The 26,810-nt window shown below is 50.0% G+C and overlaps 1 protein-coding gene across 1 annotated transcript in view; it reads left to right on the top strand.

Moving 5' to 3' along the window:
• Nucleotides 1–26,810, top strand: part of PARVB (parvin beta) — a 149,916-nt gene that overhangs the window by 90,517 nt on the left and 32,589 nt on the right. The window contains exons 4-6 of the mRNA XM_054470040.2: nucleotides 10,524–10,626; nucleotides 23,091–23,231; nucleotides 24,495–24,610. Coding sequence (XP_054326015.1) covers nucleotides 10,524–10,626; nucleotides 23,091–23,231; nucleotides 24,495–24,610 — 360 coding nt within the window. The remainder of the gene's footprint in view (nucleotides 1–10,523; nucleotides 10,627–23,090; nucleotides 23,232–24,494; nucleotides 24,611–26,810) is intronic.

The following is a 26,810-nucleotide window of genomic DNA, read 5'->3' on the forward strand; positions in this document are numbered from 1 at the left end:
CTGCAGTGTTTTCCAACTTGGTTCCATTCTCCCTGTCACTTTCAGGTACACCAATCAGATGTAGATTTGGTCTTTTCACATAGTCCCATATTTCTTGGAGGCTTTGCTCGTTTCATGTTATTCTTTTTTCTCTAAACTTCCCTTCTTGCTTCATTTCATTCATTTCATCTTCCATCGCTGATACCCTTTCTTCCATTTGATCGCATCGGCTCCTGAGGCTTCTGCATTCTTCACGTAGTTCTCGAGCCTTGGTTTTCAGCTCCATCAGCTCCTTTAAGCACTTCTCTGTATTGGTTATTCTAGGTATACATTCTTCTAAATTTTTTTCAAAGTTTTCAACTTCTTTGCCTTTGGTTTGAATATCCTCCCGTAGCTCAGAGTAATTTGATCGTCTGAAGCCTTCTTCTCTCAGCTCGTCAAAGTCATTCTCCGTCCAGCTTTGATCCGTTGCTGGTGAGGAACTGCGTTCCTTTGGAGGAGGAGAGGTGCTCTGCTTTTTAGAGTTTCCAGTTTTTCTGCTCTGTTTTTCCCCCATCTTTATGGTTTTATCTACTTTTGGTCTTTGATGATGGTGATGTACAGATGGGTTTTTCGTGTGGGTTAGTTTTCCTTCTAACAGACAGGACCCTCAGCTACAGGTCTGTTGGAGTACCTGGCTGGCCGTGTGAGGTGTCAGTCTGCCCCTGCTGGGGGGTGCCTCCCAGTTAGGCTGCTCGGGGGTCAGGGGTCAGGGACCCACTTGAGGAGGCACTCTGCCCGTTCTCAGATCTCCAGCTGCGTGCTGGGAGAACCACTGCTCTCTTCAAAGCTGTCAGACAAGGGCATTTAAGTCTGCAGAGGTTACTGCTGTCTTTTTGTTTGTCTGTGCCCTGCCCCCAGAGGTGGAGCCTACAGAGGCAGGCAGGCCTCCTTGAGCTGTGGTGGGCTCCACCCAGTTCGAGCTTCCCAGCTGCTTTGTTTACCTAAGCAAGCCTGGGCAATGGCGGGCGCCCCTCCCCCAGCCTCGCTGCCGCCTTGCAGTTTGATCTCAGACTGCTGTGCTAGCAATCAGCGAGACTCCATGGGCGTAGGACCCTCTGAGCCAGGTGCGGGATACAATCTCCTGGTGCGCCGTTTTTTAAGCTCGTCGGAAAAGCGCAGTATTCGGGTGGGAGTGACCCGATTTTCCAGGTGCCGTCTGTCACCCCTTTCTTTGACTAGGAAAGGGAACTCCCTGACCCCTTGCGCTTCCCGAGTGAGGCAATGCCTCGCCCTTCTTCGGCTCGCGCATGGTGCGAGCACCCACTCACCTGCACCCACTGTCTGGCACTCCCTAGTGAGATGAACCCGGTACCTCAGATGGAAATGCAGAAATCACCTGTCTTCTGCGTCGCTCACGCTGGGAGCTGTAGACCAGAGCTGTTCCTATTCCGCCATCTTTGCTCCTCCCCTAATTTTTTGTATTTTTAGTAGAGAGGGGGCTTCATGATGTTGGCCAGGCTGGTCTCAAACTCCTGACCTTAAGTGATCTGCCTGTCTTGGCCTCCCAAAGTGCTGGGATTACAGGCGTGAGCCACTGCCCGCCCAGCCAGATGTGTTTTTTGTTTTTTTTTTTGCTCTACCCCAAACCTGTGAGATGGCAGGGAGGAGGCTCTGGGAAGAGGGAGTGAGGGTTGGGGTAAACCTGTGGATTGGATGCTGATGTAGGTGGTCCCAGGTGCTCCACTGGGAGGAGATGGACAGTCTGGATGGTGCAGACAAAACACCTCCATCCACATTACTGGTGTAATTCTCTCTGCTTTCCAGAGCATCCTTTGTGTGCTGTGGACTGTGATGATCTAATGCTAGTGGATTACATCTAAGTAGGCCTTAGTAGAAGCCACCTGCCAGTGGTTCCTCGGAGGCATTTGGTCCAGAAGCAGATGATTTTAGTGCAAAGCACAGACCGTATGCAGGCCTGAGCAGGTCAGGGGACAGACAGATCTGGCTGACATCCTGACCCGCTGGATATGGTGGTGTGGCCATTGCTTGTGGCCACATTGCAGTCTTGAATGTCCCCCGTGGAAATGGGAGACATTTCCAAGGATGCCTGCCTGGTCCTCTAGTTTTCTCTTTCTCTGTTCTCTGTCATCTGCACTTTTTTCCTCTTGTCTTGATTGCTTGTCCTGTCTCCCCTAGTAGATACCCCCTCTGACCTCTGCTGCCTTGGGACTGTCACTGTATAAAATATTGTGAGCTGCCCTCTGCTCCTGTTTAAAAAAAAAAGAAAAAAATCCTTAGCTCTGGCTAAGCTAGGCACTGAGAATGAGGCCAGTCATTCAAAACTTGTCTCTGAGCATTGATTATACTCATGTATTATACTGTTAAGGGGTGAAGGTCGGCTCTGGGGTCAGCTTCCTGGATTCAAATCCTAACTCAGATTAAAGTGAGAGAATAATAGCACCAACCTGACAACCTCAAAGTATCATTGTAAGGATAATGTTAGATCATACACTTGATCACCCGTTAGCACTGTCAGGGCAGTGCTGGGAACATGAACATAAACAGGGCAGCCCAGGAGGGAGGTGAATGGACAGATGGGCAGTGCCAATTTGGTAGTGGATGCATGCATCTGGTGGGTTCAGGAGCCTGGAAGACTTATCCAAAAGCCATCTTTGCTGGTGTTTCTTCCTGTGTATTTCCTCTAACCTTCTCCAGCAGTGATCTGACTTACTTATGGGTGAACAGTGAATGCTGCCCAGGCAACTAGAGGTTTATAGATGAGATACTTTAAATTTTTAATGATTCTTAAAAGAGGGAGTGGCTATTTTTATGCTTTCCAGAATGAATAGCCAAGGGAAACCTATACAGTTGCAATATAAGGAGAAACCTAGACCTGGCCTTAGCCTCTAGGTCCTGGTGCAGATTCTTAGCACATAGGGCCTAAAACCTTTGCGATTTCCTGAGTGATAGGAGCGTCTTTTGTTTTTCATAATGGCATCTGGGTTTATGCTAATGAGGTGACTCAGGGTGGGGGCTGGCCCCAGAGTAACCAAGCACAGGATTAGAGGGTTGGGGCTATCAATCCTACCCACCCCCAGCCTCTGGGTGGGATGGAGAGGGTCTGGAGAGTGAATCAAATCACCAATAGCCAATGATGTAATCAGTCACGCCTACATAATGAATCCTCCACAAAACCCATCAACAGTGGGATTCAGAGAGCTTTGGAGCTGGGGAACACACATGGAGGTGCTGGGAGGGGGACACGCAGGGAGAGGGCATGGAAGCCCCGTCCCTCCCCCAAAACTCTCTCCTGTGCAGTGTTTCTTATTAATTACGCTATCCCTGAGTTCTTTATTTATTTATTTATTTTTTGAGATGGAGTCTCGCACTGTCGGCCAGGCTACAGTGCAGTGGTGCAATCTCAGCTCACTGTGACCTCTGCCTCCTGGGTTCAAGCGATTCTCCTGCCTCAGCCTCCCAAGTAGCTGGGATTACAGGCGCCCAACACTACGCCTGGCTACTTTTTAATATTTTAGTAGAGATGGTATTTCAGCCTATTGCCCTGGCTGGTTGCAAACTCCTGAGCTCAGGCAATCTGCCGGCCTCAGCCTCCCAAAGTACTGGGATTACAGGCATGAGCCACTGCACCCGGCCCGCTGTGCCTGAGTTCTAACCTTTATAGTAAGTTGGTAATCCCAAGTAAAATGCTTTTCTGAGCTCCATGTGTTCTGGCAAATCACTCAACCTGAGGTGAGGGCCCTGATTTGTAATCAGTGGGAAGAGGCTCAGGTAGCCTGGGAGCCCCATCTGCAGCGGTGTCTGGAATGAAGTCAGTTTGGTGGGACTGAGCTCTTAGCCTGTGGGGTCAACTCCAGGTAGTAAGTGTTAGAATCAGACTGAATTGTAGGACACCCCATTGGTATCAGATAATCAGAGAATTGCTGTTGGAATAACACATTGGGTGTCAGAAAAAAAACCACAGAAAACTCCCTAAGCAGACTGGTTGAAAGCAGGCTGACTGCATGTCATCTGGGGGTGCGTCTTCCCCCAAGAGCAGGTTTCACATCTCACTCCCCGGTTGATTGGACAAGACCCTTCCTGTCTTTAAGTTCTGTTTTCTTCCTCCCTTTGTCTCTGCGAAGAAAATCAGCTGCATGAAAATGATCATCTGGGCAGAAATTGGTGCTGTTGGAGCTGCGCAGAGGTGCCCTCCTGTGCCCCCTGGCCCCCACTGGGCCGTGTCTCCTCCTGCCTGTTGCAATCAGCCCTCATCCGACTCTTTTTGGAAGTGATTTAAACATAACTGTCATAGCTCTGGGGGAGACAGGCTGCAGATCCTGATTATAATTCAGAAGGATCTAAAGGAAAAGTAATTTTTTAAAAAAATTCTGGTTAAAGCAAAAGCTTGTAAGACGTGTGATGGAGTGGTATGCACGAGCACAATTAATGTATGTGCTAGACATCTGCCCACAGGATTCGGGGTTGGCAAATGAGTGCGTCCCTAAAAATAATGACTAGTGCTATCTTTAAAAAGTCTTTTGTGGCATAGCAGATTAAGATGGATGGCCTGGGAAGTACAGTGGCAGCATGCGCTGTGGTATCCAGGAATAAGTTGTACCTCCTCGGGGTGGCGGTGGAACTGGGCCGTGAACAGCTTTCGCTTCCCAGAGAGGACTGCCATGGCCTGCTGCATGGAATTTGATTTTAATCTTTCTGTTTGTTATTTTTGGGTTTGGTCTTAGACCGGGTTTGAGATCCAGATGTGATTTTTTTTTTTTTCTTTTTTCAGTTTTCTTTATAGCAGCAATGTTGTCTCTTGTGTGTTTCCTAACAAGACTGAGCTCTGAGCAAGGCAGCCTCTGGAACCAAATGTCTGCATGCCCAGGAGACCTTTCTAGAAAGTCCATAGGCAGTTCTGCAGTTTGAGCCCCTTCTGTGGGTCTGTGCCTGCTTTAGCTGCTGGAGATATGGCACTGAACAAAACACAGGCCCCACCTGGGAGGAGCTGCCAGGCCAGCTGGGGAGACAGACCTGATGAGTGAAAATGAGATCACATGGCCTGCATGCTCCACAGAAGACTAAGGCAGGAAACAGGACTATTTTCTCTCCACTGAATTATCCTGGTATCCTTGTTAATATCAGTTGACTGTGACGTGAGACTTATCTTGGACGCCCCTTTCTGTTCCATGGGTCTGTGTCAGCCTTGATGTCAGTCCCACAGTTTCGATGACTGGAGCTTTGTAGTCAAGTTTGAAACAGTGGAGTGTGGGTCCTCCAGTTTTGTTCATCTTTTTCAGATTGTTTTGGCAATCCAGGAGTCCCTTGAATTTACATATGCATTTTATTATTATTATTATTATTATTATTATTATTATTTTTAGATGGAGTCTTTCTCTGTTGCCCAGTCTGGAGTGCAGTGGTGCAATCTGGGCTCACTGCAACCTCCGCCTCCCAGGTTCCAGTGATTATCCTGCCTCAGCCTCTCAAGTAGCCAGAATTACAGGCATGCACCACCATGGCCAGCTAATTTTTGTATTTTTAGTAGAGACAGGGTTTCACTATGTTGGCCAGGCTGGTCTCAATCTCCTGACCTTAAGTGATCCACCAGCCTTGGCCTCCCAAAGTGCTGGGATTACAGGCGTGAGCCATTGCACCCGACCTATATATGCATTTAAGACCTGCTTGTCAAGTTCTTTAGAAGCCATCTGGATAGTGATTAATTTGTAAAAATGATAATTATTATCTTTTTGAACTGCCAGAGTAATATATGCTGCTGAAAACCTGGAAGACAGAAAAATCCAACAGAAGGCAGGGCTAATTTTTTTTTTTTCATATATGTCCCTTCAGGCTTCTCTGAGTTTTTCATTTTTCCTACACAAATTTGGAATCATTCCAGAGCTAGTAAGCATTTAGGGCCACATTTGGATTAGTACCTTGGTATAAATTAGAGCTGGAATTGCTGGGTCATATAGTGTGCACAGGGCTAGGGACTGACTTATTTTCCTTTCTGAATGAAGACTCTGAGGTCCAGAGAGGTTAAGTGAGTGACTCAAGGTCACACAGCTAAAACTCTGTTGGAGCTGGGTCTTAATGCAGACCCTACGTATTCATGCCGTGCTGTATTTACACAGGCGTGTACACCAGCAGGTCGGGATTTTAGGGGGTGTTTTAAAATTCTACCTGCAAAACTTTTTTTTTTTTTTTTTTTGAGACAGGGTCTTGCTCTGTCACCCAGGCTGGAGTGCAGTGTCACCATCACGGCTCACTGCAGCTTCCTCCCAGGCTCAAGCAATGCTTCTGCCTCAGACCCCCGAGTAGCTGGGACTACAGGTGTGCACTGCCACACCTGGCTAATTTTTAAATTTTTTTGTAGAGATGGGGTCTCATTTTATTGCCCAGGGTAGTCTCAAACTCCTGGGCTCAAAAAATCATCGTGCATCAGCCTCCCAAAGTGCTAGGATTGCAGGTGTGAGCCGCTGCACCAGGAAAACCCATTTTAAAGCCATTAGCCAAAAATTATAAAAGACATGCAAAATATTACGAGTAGTCACTTATCTAGTATTTGCGGCATTTCTCGGGCTTGGGGCTTTCCTGGGAGCTCTGAGGAGGTGGAAGAGGCTCTGTCCCTGGCCTTACCTGGCTGTCAAGGGCTGAGTGGTTGGTGGAGGGAAGAGGTCTGCAGCCTGGGAGGCTGCAGGTCAGAAGGAGGTCAGCCGGGGAGCTGGGAGGATCATGGGGAACCTGTGGTGGAAATCAGGGTGGCGAGAGAGTGGAAGCAGGCAGAGGAGGGCTTTGAAGACCAAAAAGGGTAGTTAGGATTGCTGCTCTGTGTGTCTGTAAACTTAGTGTTGTCTCTCAAATTTAAATGACATGCTTTGAAAACAAAAAAACAAACAAAAACCAAACCCATATAATCTCACTAAGTGGCCAGAGCAAGTTCCTGGGGGGGCAGAGCATAGATGCAGCAGTCTGGGTTCTGTGGCTGGGGGCATTGGCTTGGGGTCAGTGGCTGGGTCAGTCTTCAAGAGCCACCCTGGGTGGCACTCCAAGTCTCTTGGTCTGGGGGGAATACCCTGACCCGAGCGGTTTCACGGCCCCCTCCCCCCTCAGCCTGGGGGAGAGTCCAGGGTCGGCCCTGTCCCCCTCCCCCCACTCCTGTCACTATCAGTCCCCTGTGCTCAGCTCACTGGCAGGGTTCCTCCTGGCTGTCCCCTCTGCCTCCAGCGCTCTTTCCTTCAGGTGTCCACGCAGCTCGTCCTCACCCTTTTCTGTCTCTGCTCAGATGCCACCTGAGGCTCCCAAAACAGGGTCTCACTCTGTCGCCCAGGGTGGAGTGCAGTGGTGCAATCACAGCTCACTGCATCCTTGACTTCCAAGGCTCAAGCGATCCTCCTGCCAGCGAGCTTGTTACAATTCCTGTACCAAAACGGATACATTGTTACTAAGGCCCTGCACCAACACAGATAGATTGTTACTAAATAAGGCCCTACACCAGAACGGATACATTGTACATTGTTACTAAAGCCCTGCCCCAACACTGACACATTGTTACTAACTAAGGCCCTGTACCAACACAGATACATTGTTACTAAGGCCCTGTACCAACACAGATACATTGTTACTAACTAAGGCCCTGCACCAACACGGATACATCCCATTGCTAACTACGGAGGTGCTTTATTCAGATATCCTCAGTGTCACCTGCTCTCCTTTGGCCGTCTCAGGGTTCCTCCTAGGACACCACATTGCATTCAGTCCTGAGGCTTCTCTGGCCTCTGACAGTTTCTCAGACTTTCCTTGTTTCTGTTGACCTTGACAGTTTTGAGGAGTACTGCTCAGAGAGTTTGTAGACTGTCCCTCTGTTGGGGTTTGTCTGATGCTTTCTTCATGATTCAATCGGGTTATCACTTTGGGGAGAAAGTCTGTGAGGTAAAGTGCCATTTTCATCGCGTATCGGGGCACACCCATCTGCACACCTTCGCGATTGGCGTTGGCCGTCATCATCTGCGCAGGCGTGCTCACCCGGTTTCTCCACTGGATCCAGCTTTATTTTCCTTTCTATCACCCATCACAACCTGAAACTGTGGGCGTCCATGTGTCTCTTGGGGTCTAGTTAGAATGTAAGGCCCTCAAGGCAGAGGCCTCGTCTGTCCTGTTTGTCACCAGAGCCTGGTCTGCAGTAGTGCCTAGTAAATTAGTCCACTGATTCACCACATCCTTACAGAGCTCTGGTGCCAGGCAGCAAGTGCTGGTGCCGGGGCAGAGCCACAAACAAGCTGGTCATAGCTTCTGGCCTCATAGACCTTGGCGCCTAACAGGGGAGAGCCTTTCAAAGATTTGCTCCCATTGCTAATGGGACAGGATGAGACAGGGTGCTGGGGTACTGAGAGCTGTGATGGCAGATGCTGCCTAGAGGGCTGGGGTGGTCTGAGCTCTGGAGGAGGGAGTGCTGCTCAGGCAGTGAGGGAGGGGGTGGTATTTGGGTTAGGGGCAGTGGTGTGTGCAGAGGCCCCGTGGCGCAGATGAGCTTGGGCTATTTGAAGAACCCCAGCAAGGGGGCAGGGTGTTCAGGGGTGGCTGTGGCCATGGCCTAGGGACAAGAGGGAGATGGGGAGGAGTGGAACCGGTTAAGAAGTGGACAGAAGTGGGGTGAGAAGGCGAAGTCCAGGATCCGAGACTGGAGGATGGTGGCCTTCCTGCCTTCCCTGGAAAGGAGCACACCTGGGGTGTGGTGAGTCCTGTTAGAGACGCTCACGGAACCCCCCTACCCTGCTCCGTGGGAGGAGCATGGGGAGGCGGGCCCTGTGCTTAGGGGGTCCTGGGTTAGGGACGGCACTGGAAGTTGCAGGAGGGCAGAAACCGGCCTCGGAAGAGAGTGGGGAGGGAGAAGGGGAGCTGTCCAGGGCCCTCAGGAACGCGCCATGTGAAGGTCGGGGGAGTCAGGGAGGATCCCCCAAGGGAGGCTGCAGAGGGTGAAGGAGGAGGGCAAGAAGCCAGTAAGTGTGGGGCTCTGTGGGCCATGGGGGGTGGGGGGAGGCCGCTCTTTGGGAACTGAGGGGGTTCAGGTGCAGCCCTGGGACTCCCAGGCCAGTGCTTTCCCTCCCCCTGCCAGCCACCTCGCAGGGAGAGCCCGGGGTGGAAGCAGGGTAGTTGGTGCTGTGCCCCGACCTTCAGAGGTGGCATTGACAAGACCAGAATGCCACAGAGCCATGCACCTCTCCCTGCAAACCGCCCTTTAATTTATTTTAACCTCTGTTCCTTGTGGGCTTGTGTGTCAGGTTCGATATTTTTGTGTTACTGGGAAAATAGAATGTGCTTCACAGAAATTTGCCTTGTGGCCAATGTCGCAGGTTGCAGCTGTTTCAGAGTGACAGGGGACGGTATATTCTGGACTTGTGCCCTTTTGTTCATCTCTGAGAGGGGTCATAAATTCCCATTTCCGAGAGGTTACTGGGACCAATGAGATCATTGTATTAGTTTCCCTTGCACAGGAAAATCACGCACTCTGTGCCATTGATTGAGTCCATTTTATTTTGTGGAATAGACGTGTCAGAAGCAGACTGGCCAGGTGGAATTGTGTTCGGTGGGAGTCCTGTCTTTCCATAGGTACTTTCACAATGGAAGCAATCTCCTTCTAACGTGTATCACCCAGTGAACTGAATAGAAAATCTGTTGCAAAAAGGCTTAAGAGGAAGGCTGGCCTGGAAAAATGAAACTCACATCCACAAAGAGACTTGTACCTGAATGTTCATGTCAGCACCACTCACAGTACCTAAAAAGGGGTGATAACTGAAATAACCATCAACCAAGGGATGGAGAAACAAAATGTGGTCCCCCATGAGATGGAATATGATTCAGCGTAGGCACAAAAGATGGACGGAAACATGCTATAACATGGATGAACCTTGAAAACATGCTCAGTGAAAGAAGCCACACACGAAAGGGCAGACATCATCGGCTCCTATTAATATGAAATGTCCAGAAAGCCAAATCCATGGAGAGGGGAAGTAGATCCAATCACACACTTTTAAAAGATGAATTGTGTGGAGTGAGAATTCTGTCTCAGTAAGGGTGCATACAAAATGCAGCTGACAGTGGGCACACCAAGCTTGTCAGTAATCATGCATGACTTCCCTTTGCTGTCCTGGGTTAGGGTGGGTTGAGGCTTAGGGTGACCAGGGAGGAATGGATATCTTGTAGGTCACCTTGACTGTCTTGGGGTGATGAGAGGGCAGTATTAACAATGCTTGATCATTTGGCCCCCCGCCCATACCAAGGTGAACACCAGATACTCTGGTCCTAGTGGCTGTAGAGTTGTGCAGCCTCTGTCCCTGTGCTAGCTCTGGACCTGGTGGCGGCTGCAGAGCTGTGCAGCCTCTGTCTCTGTGCTTGCCCTGGTCCTGGTGGTGGCCCCAGAACTGTGCAGCCTCTGTCCCTGTGCTTGTTCTGGTCCTGGTGGTGGCTGCAGAGCTGTGCAGTCTCTGTTTCTGTGCTTTCCCTGGTCACTGCCTCATCACCATGGCACTGGCAGAGTGAAGCCATAACGCCTGCGTCTCCCACAGGTCCTCCTCGATTGGATTAATGATGTGCTGGTGGAGGAGAGGATCATTGTGAAGCAGCTGGAGGAAGACCTGTATGATGGCCAGGTGCTGCAGAAGCTATTGGGTGAGTCCACAGCAGGGACAGCTCTGTCTCACCCCCATCTCCCTGCAGCAGCCCTGGGCTGGGCCAGGATTCTCTGCATGGTGACATCGGCCACAGGTCCTAGGAAGACACTCAAAGCTGCAGTGTGCATCTCCCAGTGCACACCTCCCACCTCCCAGTGTGCACCTCCCACCTCCCAGTGCACACCTCCCACCTCCCAGTGTGCATCTCCCAGGTGGTGCCCCCAGGCCCTGGGCTGTGGCTTCAGGGTCCTCTCTCCCCTTGCCGTTTCTACAGAGCACCCAGCCATGCGGCAGCAGCAGGTTGGGGACAGCTTTCAAAACTGCCTGCGGCTCCCATCCTGTTTGGTCTCAGGCCCACTTTGTGTCCCTTCCACCCTCTTTCGACTTGAGCTCCTTCAGTTCAGGATGGGAGGCAGCAGGAGGGAAGCGGGTCCCCAGCGATATTCTGTGAGTGAATGTGTCACCAAATACATGATAGCTCACGTTCCCTCACCAGGGGCGGGCTCTAGTGTCTGCATTTGCTGGGTGAGGGCAGTTTAGTGATCTTCCCGGGACTGACTGATGCATGGTTTGATGAGCAGACAAACTGGTTGTTTATTCATCAGATGTTGGATGAGTCCCGAGGGCTGGGTGCCAGGGATACAGTGATCTTTGAAACAGACGTGATCCTTGTCCTTCGAACTTACAGTCTGTCTGAAAAGACAAATATTTTTGAATAGTTACAGTTACTGTTCAGATTGGTTGTGATGAGGGCCTTTGGAGATGCCACAGGTTCTGAGTAGAGGAAGCCGGCCTGGCCTGGGGGCGGGGCGGCCTTGCAACTCATACGGAAGAACGAGCAAAGAGTTGCCAGGCAAAAAATGGAAGAGCAGAGTTCGCAGATGATGAATGAGAGGAATTCTCGGACTTGTAGTGGGTTCTCACTATGCCTGGCACTGTCGTGTCTCATTGTCACAATGGTCCTAGGAGGCAGTACTGCCATCACCTTCGACAGGTGGGGACGTTGGGGCCCACAGTCTCCTGGAGAACAGCCGGGCAGCCTGGCCCCAAGCATAGCTCTCAAGCCCGGCCGCGGGGCCTTTCTCTGACCTGTTTACGGAGCAGCCCCAGGTACAGGGCCTGGGTCAGGTGCTCCTGCATGATCACAGTTGGTTCTCACAACAGCCCTGGGGGTCTGGCTGAATGATCAGATGTCCCTGGTTGTCCCCACGATACCATGATCACAGTTGGTTCTCACAACAGCCTTGGGGGTCTGCCTGAATGATCAGATGTCCCTGGTTGTCCCCACGATGCCATGATCACAGTTGGTTCTCACAACAGCCCTGGGGGTCTGCCTGAATGATCAGATGTCCCTGGTTGTCCCCATGATGCCTTTTGCTTGGATCTAGGAGCGAATCACACATGAACGTTTGTCTCTTCTTTTGGGCTTCTTTCATCTGGAACCACCTTCCCTTTCCCTCTCTCCGTTCTGTTCTGTCTTTCCATCTTTTATGACATTTTGGAAGGGTCCGAGCCTCTTGTCTTGTAGAATATCCTCCCATCAGGATCTGTCTGTCTCCTCACGATGAGATCTGGGTCATATGTTTCTGCGGAGAGTGTGACTACGCTGCCTGCATGTCTTCATGGGGGCATCATATCAGGAGGAGCACATGATGCCAGGCTGCCTGTCATTGGTGGTGCTAACGATTTGATCACTGGGTTAAGGCGGTGGCCTATGGGTTTCTCCATTGTAAAGGTGCTTCTTTCCTTTTAAAAAAAACTTTTTTACTTGTTCTATTTTGGTAGAGTCAGGGTCTCACTCAGTTGCCTAGGCTGGAGTGTAGTGGGGTGAACATAGCTCACTGCACCCTCAAACTCCTGGGCTCCAGTGATCCTCCCACCTTGGCCTCTAGAGTAGCTAGGACTACAGATGTGCACCACCACACTTGGGTGTTTTTTTTTTTTTTTTTTTTTTTGAAACGGAGTCTCGCTCTGTCACCCAGGCTGGAGTGCAGTGGTGTGATCTCAGCTCACTGCAACCTCTGACTCTCTAGTTCAAGTGATTCTCCTGCCTTAGCCTCCTGAGTGGCTGGGATTACAGGCACATACTACCATGCCCAGCTAATTTTTGTTTTTTTAGTAGAGATGGAGTTTCACCATGTTGGCCAGGATGGTCTCGATCTCCTGACCTCGTGATCCACCCACCCCGGCCTCCCAAAGTGCTGGGATTACAGGTGTGAGCCACTGTGCCTGGCCGGCTAATTGTTTTGTATTAAATTTTTAAATTTAATTTTTTTGTGTTGGAGACAGGGTCCTTGCTATGTTGCCCAGGCTGGTTTTGAACTGGCCTGAAGCAATTCTCTCGTGTTGGCCTCCCAAAGTGTTGGGACTACAGGTGTGAGCTACTATGCTCAGCCCTTCTTTCCTTTTTAATACATGGTCTCTAGAGGGGCAGACTCTGAGACTGTGTGAACGTCTTGTTCACCCATGACGCGCTCCCCATGATTTTATTATCCACTGATTGTCATTCTCTAAATCATGCTAAATGTCATCTCTAAATATTATGCTGGAGATTGCAAAATAGTGATTTCTCTATATTTATCATGGCTTCCTCACTTATTAGCTGGCATTTTCTTCTGTAAATAAGCGCTTTTCTTCTCCTGTGTCCTTTTTTTTAAAAAAAAAAAATCCCCTAAAATAGAATAATATATTCCCCTGGACTGATGGATTATTTTATGTTCAAAAGGGAATGGTAATTAGATAGCAAAATCTGGGCCCTATGGGTGCTTGTGGCTACTGGGATGTCATTACTTCTAGTCTCTTTAAGTCAAAAGAGGTAGCAAATGTCTAGTTTTTTAAAAATTGTGAGTTCACACTGCTGCTTCTAATTCCAGTTCAATGCTACAAGTTTATCCCTTAATTGTCAGCATTCTGTATTCCAATCTCCAGGGAGAACCTTGGTTCCAGAAATATATTTGCTATTTACTCTGATTGCATACAAAAATAGTGTCGGAATTACGATACCAATACCTCTATCAACTACAAACATGCTAGGTACAAGATTTCTTTGCCATTATTTTTTAACTGTACAATATATCCACTAAGAGTATATAGTCAGAATTCTGTGTTCAGAACTTAACTGAATTATTTTCTTTTTGAGTGGTCATGTCATCCATTTAATGTATAAATAGATTAATTTGTTTCTCTCTGTATTTAGTTTTTGGGTATATGTTTACATTTAATTTTATTTAATATTACTTTTAAAAATGTAAAGCATTTACATGCTTCAAAAGTCAAAACTATGAAAATGACATACCTTGAAAGGTCTTAGCCAGGTCTGGTGGCTCAGCCTATCATCCCAGCACCTTGAGGGGCTGAGCCAGGAGGATCACTTGAGCCGAAGAGTTTGAGACCAGCCTGGGCAACATAGTGGGACCTCAGCTCTACAAATTACCAGTCGTGGTGATGTGCACCATGCACCTGTATTCCCAGCTGCTCAGGAGGCTGAGGCAGGAGGATCACTTGAGCCTAAGAAGTTGAGGCTGCAGGGAGCCATGATTGTACCACTGCATTCCAGCCTAGGCAACAGAGTGAGACCCTGTTGAGAGGGAGAGAAGTCTCACTGCTGTCTCTCCCACGTATACACTCCCGGGTAACAATTTTCAGTGGATTCTGATTTTATCCTTCTTATGTTTCTTTACAAAAATGTCCATACACACACCTGCTCATTTCCCTTTTGTTCCTTGCATAAAAGGTGGTGTATTTTATACATTCTTTAACACACCTTGCTTGTTTCACTTAATATGTTCTAGGAATCCTTGCAGGTGGAGATCACCTTTCTTTTTCTTTATGGCTGCATTGTACTCCACTGTGTGGATGTTCCTTAGTTTATTCACCCAGTCTCCTATGTGGGGCATTTTTGTCATTTCTAATATTTTTCTATCACCAATAATATTGTGGGAATATCCTCATGCAGATGTTGAAGAAACTAGAATTGTTGACCTCAAGTGTAAAGAGTTGCTTCCTTGAGCTGACCACTGTAGAGGAAGGAATTCTCAAATTCTGAGAGGCTTCACCTCTCTCACCTCTGGCCTTCCCAGGTCTGTTGTGCCTTGGTTGATCTTTTCTGTAGCCACTTTCTGTCTTCCCTGGACTGTTCAGTGTGCAGACATGATGTAATATTTCCATTAAAAAATGGCTCCCTTGCTCCTGCAACACTCCAATTTCTCTGCGTCACTCAAATGTATTGACCGTTAGATTTGGCACCTGATGGGTCATTGGTGGCCCAGATGAGAGCAGTTTTGGCGCAGTGGTGGGGGTAACATGCTGATCGGGGAGGGTCCAGGGGCAGAGAACTGTGCCTTTGAGGTGCATAATTTTGAGAGGGAGAGAGAGGAAGGGAGTGAGCCTGTGGTTGCTGCAGCTCCTTTTCTTTTCGAGACAGGGTCTCACTCCATTGGCTGGCCTGGAGTGCGGTGGTACGATCACGGCTCACTGCAGCTTACACTTCCTGGGCTCAGGTGATTCTCCCACCTTAGCCGCCCGAGTAGCTGGGAGTACAGGTGCATGCCACCACGCATGACTTATTTTTTGTATTTTTTATAGATACGAGGCTTTGCCATGTTGCCCAGGCTGGTCTTGAACTCCTGGGCTCAAGCAATCCACCCACCTCGGCCTCCCAAAGTGTGGGGTTTACAGGCATGAGCCACTGCGCCTGACCGTAGTAGCTCCTTTTCATGTCTGTCCACTGGGAACCATCCAATCTGCCTGCTGAAATTACGTGGATGGAGCCCCTGGCACAGTGCCTGGCACAGGTCTGTCGTCAATAAGCAGGAGTTGTTATTGCTGTTGTTTTTTAAACAGACAAATAAATGCCAAGAGCAGAAATAAGGAGTGTCTGGCTCCCTGCTGGGTACCCCATCTACCCCAAGTCCCCTGGGTGACTGGCACATGATAAATATTTGTTGATTAAGTCAATGAAAAAATTCCTGCAGTTTCATTACCTATGAAGATTGTGGGGTCCTCTTGTGGGAAATGAAAGGGGGACAGATAGATGAGTGTTGTTTGGATTTTTGGTCCTCAGTGCCATCCACAGACTCCAGAAGGGATCAGCTATTTGCTGAACAATCTTTCAGTTCTCATAGAGCTCTTATATGTTTTCAGGGTCCACAAATGCCTGTGACAGTGGCCTGAAGAACTCAGTGTCCCCTTGTTCGTGGGATAGCATATCTCTTAAAGGTCAGCATGAGATTCCACCCGTGTCATCCCCAGCATTGATGGGGCCAGCAGATCCTCTGTCTGGGGTTTCTTTTCTGCTCAACCTCCCTGCTTTGATGGACTGCATAGACAAGCCCCATCCTGGTGGAAGGGTCTCCCCGGGGGCTGTCCTGGAGGGTCACTCCCACAGACAAGCCCCATCCTGGTGGAAGGGTCTCCCCATGGGCTGACTCCCACAGACAAGCCGCGTACTGGTAGAAAGGTCTCCCTGTGGGCCATCCTGGAGGGTCAGTCCCACAGAAGCCTCATCCTGGTGGAAGGGTCTCCCCGTGGGCCATCCTGGAGGGTCACTCCCTCAGGGCAGGGCTGGTGACTGGGGTGGAATCATGTTTTTCTCCACTGTTGTGACAGAAGAGTATCTGCTGCAGGGGATATGTGGGCTGGGCGGGGGCTGCCACAAGGATGTGAGTGGGTAGGGGATGGGGTGCTGTTCAGGAGAGAGAGAGACTAGGGGAGCCCCTGCCAGAGAAACTTGGCTCTGAAAACATAGGGGTGCAGCATCTGTAGCTGCCTCTGGACAGAGTTTGCACACTCTGCACAAATGGCTCTTACAGAGCAGCTCTTGGAGGGAAACCTCCTAGACTTGTGACAGGTGGTGGTGAGGGTGGAGGATGAGGTGCTGGGGAGGCCATGTCCCCATAACTCACTCTGAAGGACAGTGATGCTTGGACCACATTGTTTGTCCTTATTCGGCTGGCCCTCAGAAAGTATATTTGGAGGGAAACATGTCTGTGTTTGTTTTGGTCACACATTCATTCATTCATCTGATGAACGAGTGTTCATTGGCTTACATGTGTCGGGTGGCTCTTGGCTCTAGAGACGCAGTGGAAACAAGAGAGATGAGCCCCCACCCTGCCCCTGCCCACTCTCCCAGCACACATTCTAGCAGAGTGAAGAAAGAGAAGTATTATGGTGGAGTGATTCAACCTGAAACACAGATGATGTTTTAAAGGAATGACGAGTGCTAGGAGGAAAGTAACAGAAGGTTATGAGGTACAGTGGTGGGTGGGGGTGGGGAAGGCAATCCAGGGCAGCTCCTCTGGGGAGGCGACATCTGAGCACATGTCTGCGCAGTGAGCTTGGGAAGAGTGTTCTGGGCTGAGGTTCTAAAGCGAGAAAGAGCCTGTTGTGTTGGAGGAGCAGTGAAAAGAGGTGGAGGCGGGGCCGAGGGGGCAGAGAGGGAGGGAGAGAGCCAAGAGATGAGGCTGGGGCCAGATCTCATTCAGCCCTGCTAGACAACAGTCTTTATTCCAAGTGACAGGAAGCCATTGAAGGTTTTGAGTAGGGCTGTGATGTGGATTGGGTTAGAGTTTAAAAGGTCACTTAGGCTTCTGGGTGCAGAATGGATGGGGAGGAGAGTCAGGAGTTGGAACTGAGAGATCAGTCAGGACACCATTGCCATGGCCCAGGCATCTGATGAAGTAGCTCAGCCCCCAGAGTGGAAGGGCAGACATGGGGAGGTACTGTGCAGTTAAACTGCCATAGGAATCAAGACTGATGGCCAGGTTTGTTTGTGGCTTGAGCAACTGGTAAATGGGAAGCCCTTGGGAGTAGGGTGGGAGGTGGGGAAGGTGGGGGTCTGTGTTGTACATGCTGGGGCTGAGATACCTGCCCTCTTGGAGGTGATGCTGAGCAGGTGAGCCTGGAGTCCAGGCTGCAGTGTATATGTGAACCCAGCAGCACTGAGCTGATGTTTAGCACCATGGGACTGCGTGGCTTCACCCAAAGAGGGTGTTCCAAATTTTATTTGCCTGAATGCCGAATGGCCAAGAATTAACATCTATATTTGGCTAAGGTGAGAATCCCCATCTTAGAATGAGCTCCCATGGTACAAGAATAAGTCTGAAATGTTCATCAAGATTGTGTCGTAATTATCACAATTTTATTATTAAAAACGTTAGTGGCCAAAGTTTTGATGTTTTGCATTGCAGTATCAGTACAGTCACACCCAGCACTGTTGGGTACCAGTCGCTCTTGAGGTCTTCGAACCAGACATTTGTGATGCTAGATGCTCACTTTCAACTCAGAAGGCTGGAGGAGCACGTGGACCTTTGGCTGATGCTGTCTGAAGGGATACTCCTCATGTGAAGGTGCCCCTGGGCTGTCAGTTTTTCTCTCTCTGAGTGGCTGGTTATGGTAGAGACTTACCTCCTCTTTAATCTTGGCTGTGAAGATTTGGCTGTTGCTGATGATGGCCCTCTGTTGAAGCAGTCCCCCCAATTGGTACTTTGCTCCCTGCCTGAAGCAGATACTTTCTAATATTTTCAGAAGCAAACGAGTGTTTTGTTCATTTTCATTTTTTATTTCTGATTCTTTTGCCTGCACCTGTGGCTTCTCCCACCCAATGACTTGAAACAGTATGTCTGCAAGCCTTGTATCTGGCAGCCTGGCTGTGGAACTGGCCCTCAGAATCTCAGGACAGGCTCTGAATTTGCATCTGCATCTCAGCCATGGTTGCCTGTAAACCATGCCAGTGCCTTCTATAGAGTAGAATTACAGGGGCATCTTTAAAGCCACATCCTCGCCTCTCAAGGCACATCCTTTTGGTTCCCTCTTCAGTTAGTGCTAGCAAATGCAGCACTTACTCTGGGTTGCTGTGATTGTCCATGAGTCCTGCTATATCAGTTGTGTTATCCATAAAGTATAACATGAGGCTTCCTTTGGCTCAAGCAGCCTTTTTCTTGTGGAGTAGCTGCTGTTCCATCGTGTTTGAATAATCGCATAAGCACTTGAGAAGGCAATTCTAAAATCTCTTGAGTGTCAAGTGGTTTGACATATTAAAACCACTTTTTTTTAAACTGAAAAAAAGAACAATGGACTAGAATATTCAGATAGTAACAGAGCGTCAGAATGTCTTGCCCGGTTTTCTGAATGTTGTTACGCTGAAATGACATAATATACTGTGATGTGATATTCTCTTGATGTGATACCACTGATGTGATCACTTGATCCTTGAGCTCCGGGATGCCAGGAATGACACCGATGTAGACATTCAGCTCTTTGGCTTTCCAAAGGCAGAAGCCCAAACCAAATAGGAGATTTTAGCTGAATACCAAGGTCAAAGCCAACTTCTGTGCATCTGTAGTAGAGAAGAGGTCTGAGGACTGGGTCTGGGCTGTCAGCCATTAGTGGTCACGAAGAGGAAGTTCTGGCAAAGGTCAGTCACGAGGGGGAGCCAGAGGAGTGTTGCATTCAGGAAGGGTAAAGGAGGTGCTTCTAGGAGGTGAGAGGAGGAAAGAGAACAGACTTCTGGTTTGGCCATGTGGAAATTGCCCAGAGTGAACCAGCAGGACCCCAGAGGAGTCCCTCTTCTTTTTTTTTTCTCTTGAGATAGTGTCTCACTCTGTTGCCCAGGCTGGAGTGCAGTGGCGTGATCACAGCTTACTGCAGCCTTGACCCCTAGGCTTGGATGATCTTCCCACCTCAGCTTCCCCGGGAAGCTGGGATCACAGATGCATACCATCATGCCCAGATAATTTTTGTATTTTCTGTAGCACTACAGTTTTGCCATGTTGCCCAGGCTAGTCTTGAACTGGGCTCAAATGATCCTGCCACCTTGGCCTCCCAAAGTGCAGGGATCACAAGGATGAGCCACTACACCCAGCCGAATCCCTCTTCTTGAAAGAAGATTCTGGAAGCAGCTGCCAGGTTCTCTGCCACATGCCAGGTTTCTGGGGGTGTAGTTCCCCTGTGTTTGCAGTGCAGCCCTCAAGGTAGACTGCATATGGTCAGAGTGAGGTGCCCGTGCTGCGGGAGCTCCTGGCTGTTGTCCTGCTGCTCACTCATGGGCACACCCTCTCCTTGTGAAGGTGAGGTTCTTCATCACATGTGTACTCAACCCCACATGTGGCCATCACTCAGGGTCACCTGCTACATGGGAGAATCCTCCCCAGCTTTCTCTCTTTCTGTGCTAGGAAGATAGGGGTCCTGGCCACGACAGAGCCCTGAGCTGCTCCTGCGGCCCCCGTCAGTGGGCACAGTGATGAGCTGCTCCTGCGGCCCCCATCAGTGGGCACAGTGATGTCTGATGATGCAGGTGATCATGTGCCGTATTCTCTGCTGCACAGGAGTCACCCAAGACCCAGCCTAAGGCAGCATCCGGGCATGGCCAGTCTCTTTGGTCTCTGTTGCCTACTGTTTCCACTGCCAAATTCATATGTTCAAGTCCTACATGCAGGGCCCACCCATGTGACCTCATTTTACCTTAATTGCCTGTTTAAATACAGGCACATTGCAAGGTATGAGAGCCTCACCCACTAGGAGAGATGGGTAGCCTGGCAGGCCCCACTGTCCCTGCTACCAGCCAGCCCTGCAGGTTGAACCTCGGAATGTGACTGTATTTATAGAGGTAATAGGCTGGGCGTGGTGGCTCACACCTGTAATCCCAGCACTTTGGGAGGCTGACGTGGGCAGATCACTTGAGATCAGGAATTCGACACCAGCCTGATCAACATGGCGAAACCCCGCCTCTACTAAAAATACAAAAATTACCTGGGCGTGGTGGCACACGCCTATAATCCCAGGTACTGGGGAGGCTGAGGCAGGAGAATCGCTTGAACCTGGGAGGCGGAGGTTGCAGTGAGCTGAGATGGCGCCGTTGCAATCCAGCCTGGGTGACGAGAGTGAAACTCCATCTCAAAAAAATAAAAAAATAAAAAGAGGTAATGAAGGTAAAATGAGGCCATATGAGTGGGTGGGCCCTAATCCAATATGTCTAGGGTTCCTATAAAAAGAGATTAGGACACAAACATGCACAGAGGGAGACCGAGTGACGACACAGGAAGGAGAGGGCAGCCGTCTACAAGCCAGGAGAGGGGCCTCAGAAGGGTCTACCCTGCCGGTGCCTTGATCTTGGATTTCTGGCCTCCAGAACTGTGACATAAGTCTCCATTGTTTAAGCCACACGGTGTGTGGCATGCTTCATTGCAGCAGCCCAGGCAAACGAATCCAGTGTCCTCCGCTCCTCTGCCGACTCCTCTTCCTCCACCCTGGGTGACGTGGCCATGTTCAGTCTGTGGGGCTGGATGGTGGCAGGTGCAACGGGGGCGCGTCAGGCTTCCCATCTCCCTGGTGGGCGAGGCTCTCGGACCACCCAGTTCTGTATGATCCTATCTCTCTCCTTCCTTCTCCAAGCTGCCCTGCTCTGCCCTTTCCATGGTTGTTGAACACCTGTGGGACCTACTTGCTCTCTACTTCCAGGGCGCAAATTCAGACAGACAGCTGTGGATGACTCAGCGAGGAGCTGTTAGATCCAGATGGAGGGAAATCAGATGAATAAGCGGGAATCGTTTCCACTCCCCTGCAGGATGCGTTTTGTTGGGCTGCTTTGTTTTTTCTCTTGCAGTCACTGCCGCCCAATCTGATGTTTTTTACGGGTGTTTATCTCCCCACTAGGGACCTCTGTTATCTGTGCCATATCCAGCACCTAGGACAGTGCCTGTCCCATAGTAGGTTTTCAGTCCATATCTGTGAGCCAACAAACGAATGATCGAAAGGTTATTCTGAACCCAGCAGGCCTTGCTCTAGAATTTTATTATCCTGAAAGGGATGCCAAAGCTGTTTGTTTTCTAATTGAGGGAGGGGGGGCTGCTGGGGAGATAACACTGAAGACATGGGGGCCTCCAGCTAAAATGCTTTAAACAGAACTTTGTGCTGGGAACCACTTGCAAAACAGAAACCCCATTTGTGACTGGCCTGGACTTGATTGCTTTCATGATCGCATGTCAATGCTGGCGTCACTGACAGCAGCTGTGTATTGAAGGCTCTGTGCTGAGTGCTTGCAGTCACCCTCCCAGTGAACCATCTCATGATGCTCTGTGACGTCGCTTTTGTTGTTTTGCAGAGTAGATCTATCAGTAAACACTGGAGTCTTAGAATCGAAGACTAGTAGGGAAACTGGGGGTCCTTCCTGCCGTGTGGCCCTGCAGCAGGTGTGGGGTGGGGCGCTGGTGGCCGGCACCTGCCAGTACCTACTGCTAACAAAAGGGAAATTGAAGGAGGTGCAGGCTCGCCTGGAGCTCAGTCTCAGTAATTGAATCTTGACGAAATGTGACAATTCTTGTCCGCGCTCCTCCAGATTGTTTCCTGTTCATTCTTGGTAATAAAATCATCGCCAGTTCTGTGAATATCTAATCTAACTTCCTATTGTGGTGTCAGAATGTTAGAGAAACAAGAACGGGAGCCTCAGGTGTGTGGGGAGGCAGAGGCAGCTTCTAAGACCTTTTTTAAAATTATCAGTCCTCTCCCTTTTGGGACCCACAGGGACAGTCTTCTCACCTCTTGACTCTCACTCTCGTTCTTCCCAGGTAACCTCCTTGCCTCTCAACTACATCTTGAGTTATGTTTTTTCCATTTTGTATGCATAGAATGTTCCCAAGTGTAACACCCACAGTTTTATCCTTAACTATTCTTCCCTTTTCAATCTGGCGTCATTCTCTAAGGAAGATTAGTGACCTGGAAGCTCAGAGTTCATGGTTCAACATCTCAAGATGCCCCCATGGCCACATGGTAACCTGCCCTGCTTCAGGGACCTCCTTGAGGCCGGGGTCTTGGTGGTTCTGAGTTCCTCCAATATATCTCTCTCCCCTTCCTTCCTTCCTGCCTGCCTGCCTTCCCTCCTTCCTTCCCTGCTTCCTTCCTCTCTCTCCCTTCCTTTCTTCCTTCCTTCCTTCCTTCCTTCCTTTCTTTCTCTTTCTTTCTTTCTTTCTTTCTTTCTTTCTTTCTTTCTTTCTTTCTTTCTTTCTTTCTTTCTTTTTCTTTTCTTTCTTTCTTCTCTCTCTCCTTCCTTCTCTCTCTCTCTTTCTTTCTCTCTTTCTCTCTCTCCTTCCTTCCTTCCTTCTTTCCTTCCTTTCTCCCTCTCTCTCTCTCTCTCTCTTTCTGAGGCAAGGTCTCACTCAGGTTGCCCAGGCTTGGGTGCAATGGCATGATCTTGGCTTACTGCAACCTCCACCTCCTGGATTCAAGCACTTCTCCTGCCTCAGCCTCCTGAGTAGCTGGGATTACATGTGTGTGCCACCACGCCTGGCTAATTTTTATATTTTTAGTAGAGATGGGATTTCACCATATTGGCCAGGCTGGTCTTGAACTCCTGGCCTGAAGTGATTCACCCACCTTGGCCTCTCAAAGTGCTGGGATTACAGGCATGAGCCACCGCGCCTGGCCCTTCCAGCTTGTTCTGACCCTCTTCTCTTGTGCTTCTCATTGCAGAAAAACTGGCAGGGTGCAAGCTGAATGTGGCTGAGGTGACACAGTCCGAAATAGGGCAGAAACAGAAGCTGCAGACGGTGCTGGAAGCAGTACATGACCTGCTGCGGCCCCGCGGCTGGGCGCTCCGGTGGAGCGTGGACTGTGAGTTCCACGCCGCAGGGGGAGGGAGTGTCTGGAGGGAGCCCGTCCTCTCGACATTCGTCATCCACATTTGTCATCCACATTCATCATCATCCCATCTGGCCTTGCATCTTAAAATTGGGTTCATCTCCCTGCTCTGTAAGAGGTAGAGCATTGCAGGGGAGAAGAACAGGAGAAGGGTTAGGGAGATCCTAGAAAAGGGACCTGGTCAGGCCACAATTCTCCGTCCTCCCCATGCTGCAGAGGAGAGAGGCAATGTTTATGGATGGGTGGATCAGAGGGACTTTGAGAGAGAGAAGCAGCCTTGGGGGGTTCTTGCTGGGACTCAACCCCAAATACTGGTGGCAGCAACACCTAGTGGGCTGTTTGCCTGTGACCCTGGCATTATGAGATGTGACATCACGGTATTTTCAGCCAAGATATGAACCCGGCAGGTGAAAGACTAAACCAGGAGAAACTGGAAAGTTCTCCTCGGTCCTGCCCACTCCTTCCCCACCTCCTTCCCCTTGAAGCAGGGCTGTCAGGGTGTGGCTTCAGGGCTCTCTGTGCTGGGCCAGAGGTCTCCGTGCTTTGGTGAGCTGGGCTCTCAGCGGTAGGCAGGAGACCCTGGAGCCTGGCCTTGCACCCAGTTTCTTGGTATCGAGACCTTGGGCAGACCCAGGCTGTCTCGTGGGTTGCTAAGTCCGTGGGTGGGGAATCGGGTGCCTTGTAAACTGTAAAACCCTGCAGGAGAAGTGGTGATGATGACCAAACCTGAGTCTGCATGCTGAGGAAGAGAGAGGACAGACTCAGGCAAGGCAGGGGCTAATGTCTAATGTCCCCAGAGTGGCCTCTGCTCTTGGCAGCCTATCCTTGTTGGGATGGTTCATTGTGGAGAGGGAGCCCTTTTTTAGTGCCAGAGATAATAATGCACATCCTTGTGATGGGTAAGTGGCCGTGACCTGCTTTCCATGATCTTTTCCCTTCTGTGCTAATTTTACTGTCCTGTTCCTTCCCCTCATCACTGCCCAATTTATTGCTTTTAAAAACACTGTGCTTCTAAAAGTGGTTGCACAAGTCACCTTAGGCCAACAGGAAAGGAGACATTGAAACTAGAAGTGAGTTCACCAGGTTGCTCATCAGCTCTCTTGATTTGTCCACACTTCGCTCCGTCCTTGCCTCGCTGGGGTCTCATTTAGATGCTGTGTCTCTGTTGCCTTCTGCACGTGGGCTCAGGTTCCTGTATAACCTGATCTAAAGTGTCACCCTTCCTCCCTCCTGCAGCAATTCACGGGAAGAACCTGGTGGCCATCCTCCACCTGCTGGTCTCTCTGGCCATGCACTTCAGGGCCCCCATCCGCCTTCCTGAGCATGTAACGGTGCAGGTGGTGGTCGTGCGGGTGAGTATAACCGAGCGGTCGGCCTGCCCGTAACTCCGCCAAAGAGGCAACATCTTCTTCCTCCTGCAGTTTTCCTGCCCTTCCCCTCCTTTTTTCCCCCCAGGAGGCTACCTTCTATTTTTCCCTTTTGACAAAATGTGTGTCTCACCCTGGCTCCGAGATAAATGATTGGAACGGGAACAATGGCATTGATTTGATGAGAGGCAGAAGCAGAGGCATGAGGGTGTTGAAGTTTAATTTTCCACATTTTTGAAAAGAACATTCATTTCTCTCCAAAGCCAACTGGTTGGAATTCAATCCCCTTGAATGTGCTTATTACTCATTGGAGGAGGTTGGCCCCGCGGGATGAAACAGACACCCAAATTAAAGCCGCTTTGCATTCGTCGGGGATTATTCATCATGCCCCGTCATCTCTTTTTTTGGGTTCATTTCTCTTGATTCACTTGGAGAAATGGAACCAGAACCCAGGTCCTTCTAACAGAGGGTGAAGTAGAGTTACCTTTCTCTTGCTGTTTCCCTTACATTTATTTTTTATTTTATGTTTTGAGAAAGGGTTTCACTCTGTTGCCCAGGCTGGAGTACCATGGTGCAGTCATGGCTCACTGCAGCCTCAACCTCTTGGGCTCAAGCGGTCCTCCCGCCTCAGCCTCCCAGGTAGCTAGGACTACAGGCACATGCCACCGTGCTTGGCTAATTTTAAATTTTTGTAGAAACAAGGTCTCGCTGTGTTGCCCAGGCTGGTCTCGAAGTCCTGGGCTCAAGCGATCCTCCCATCTCAGCCTCCCAAAGTGCTGTGATTATAGGTGGGAGCTGCCATGCCTGGCCTTGTTTCCTTTACATTTAAGTTGGACAGTCGCTGCCTAGGGTTCGTGTGTGCAGTTTCCTTCAGTAAATGTGCACTGAGCGCCTACTATTCTCTAAGCACTCAGCGTAGGCTGCCGAGCCACTAAAGGAGGAACACAAGCCTGGGGTCTGCAGGGGCGACCACTGCGGCCAGAGTTGAGGTCACACTCGGAACCTTGGATGCCTCTGTGTTTATTTTACTCGAGACATCCGGCTCCACTTTCCTCTGGTTTTTAAACTTCTCAGTCCCGTGGTCTCTGTGGTCGGGGAGGACCTGGCTGCCACTGTGTTTTCCGAACCCATTCTGGCCCCTCTGTTACCCTGGGAGCTCAGTCTTGACCAGAAGGGAATGCTCCTCTCTGGCATCAGGCGAGGGCCACCTGCCATGTCTCCATGTTTCCTTCCTAAGGAGGATGTCTGTGGCTGGTGGTGGTGACTCGGGACCTGGGGGGCCCTTCCTATGGCCCCTTGTCTTGGCCACTGGTTCACAGGCAGCCGGCCTGAAAAGGCTTCCCTAGGACACATGGGGATGTGGTTCCCAAGCCTACCTACGTCAGCTCAGGGCCCCAGGAGCCCTGTGCAGGCTCAGAAACTGGAGTATTTCCTTTCAGGCTTGCACTTGCGTCCAAGATAATCCTTGGGGTTTGCAGAAAGTTTGAACCAGGCAAGCACTTGCTGGTGCTTCCTGCCATAACGGGTTAGAGAAGTGTTGTTTGGACCACGACCAAAGCAGAATGAAACGGGAGCAGGGGGTCCTGTGAACTGGGCGCCATTTCTCCCCAGACCTTAGAGCCGCCTTCTGTCTTCTCTGCAGCCCCCTGGCCTCTGAGCTTGCTCAGGGGACCCCTTATCTAACCCCAGATGGAGTGGTTGGTGTAAGGGATGTGGCATTTCCGGGGTGGAAGAAAGGAAGGAAAGGGCCTTATTTACTGCCTGGCCATGTGGCTTTGGGCTGATCACTTGCTTTTGCTGAGCTGCAATGCTTTCCCCCATAAAACCAAGATTTTACTACAAACCTATAAAACATCCAGCTTCATGTCTCCAATCCTAGACCTGGGCCCAGCACCTGGTGGGTGCCTCAGGCATGTTTGATCCGTGACTAGGTGAACACAATGTCTCTGGACCTTCCTTGTCAGGCACTCCTGAGAATCAGGATAAGTGTCACCCACACTGTTGTTCAATAACAAGCACCAACCCTGAGTATTCCCTGGAGGTCAAACTCAGGAAAGGGATGGAAGCCCAGAACTTGGTGGTGTCCACTGTGGGCTGGCCTAGTGGGAAGTGAGTTCCCAGTCCCTTGAGGGGTTCAGTGGTGGTTGGATCAGCCACCCAGGCTCCATCTGGAGCTCCTGTGACA

Source organism: Pongo pygmaeus, chromosome 23 (assembly GCF_028885625.2).
Source record: "Pongo pygmaeus isolate AG05252 chromosome 23, NHGRI_mPonPyg2-v2.0_pri, whole genome shotgun sequence".
Classification (NCBI taxonomy): Eukaryota; Metazoa; Chordata; class Mammalia; order Primates; family Hominidae; genus Pongo; species Pongo pygmaeus.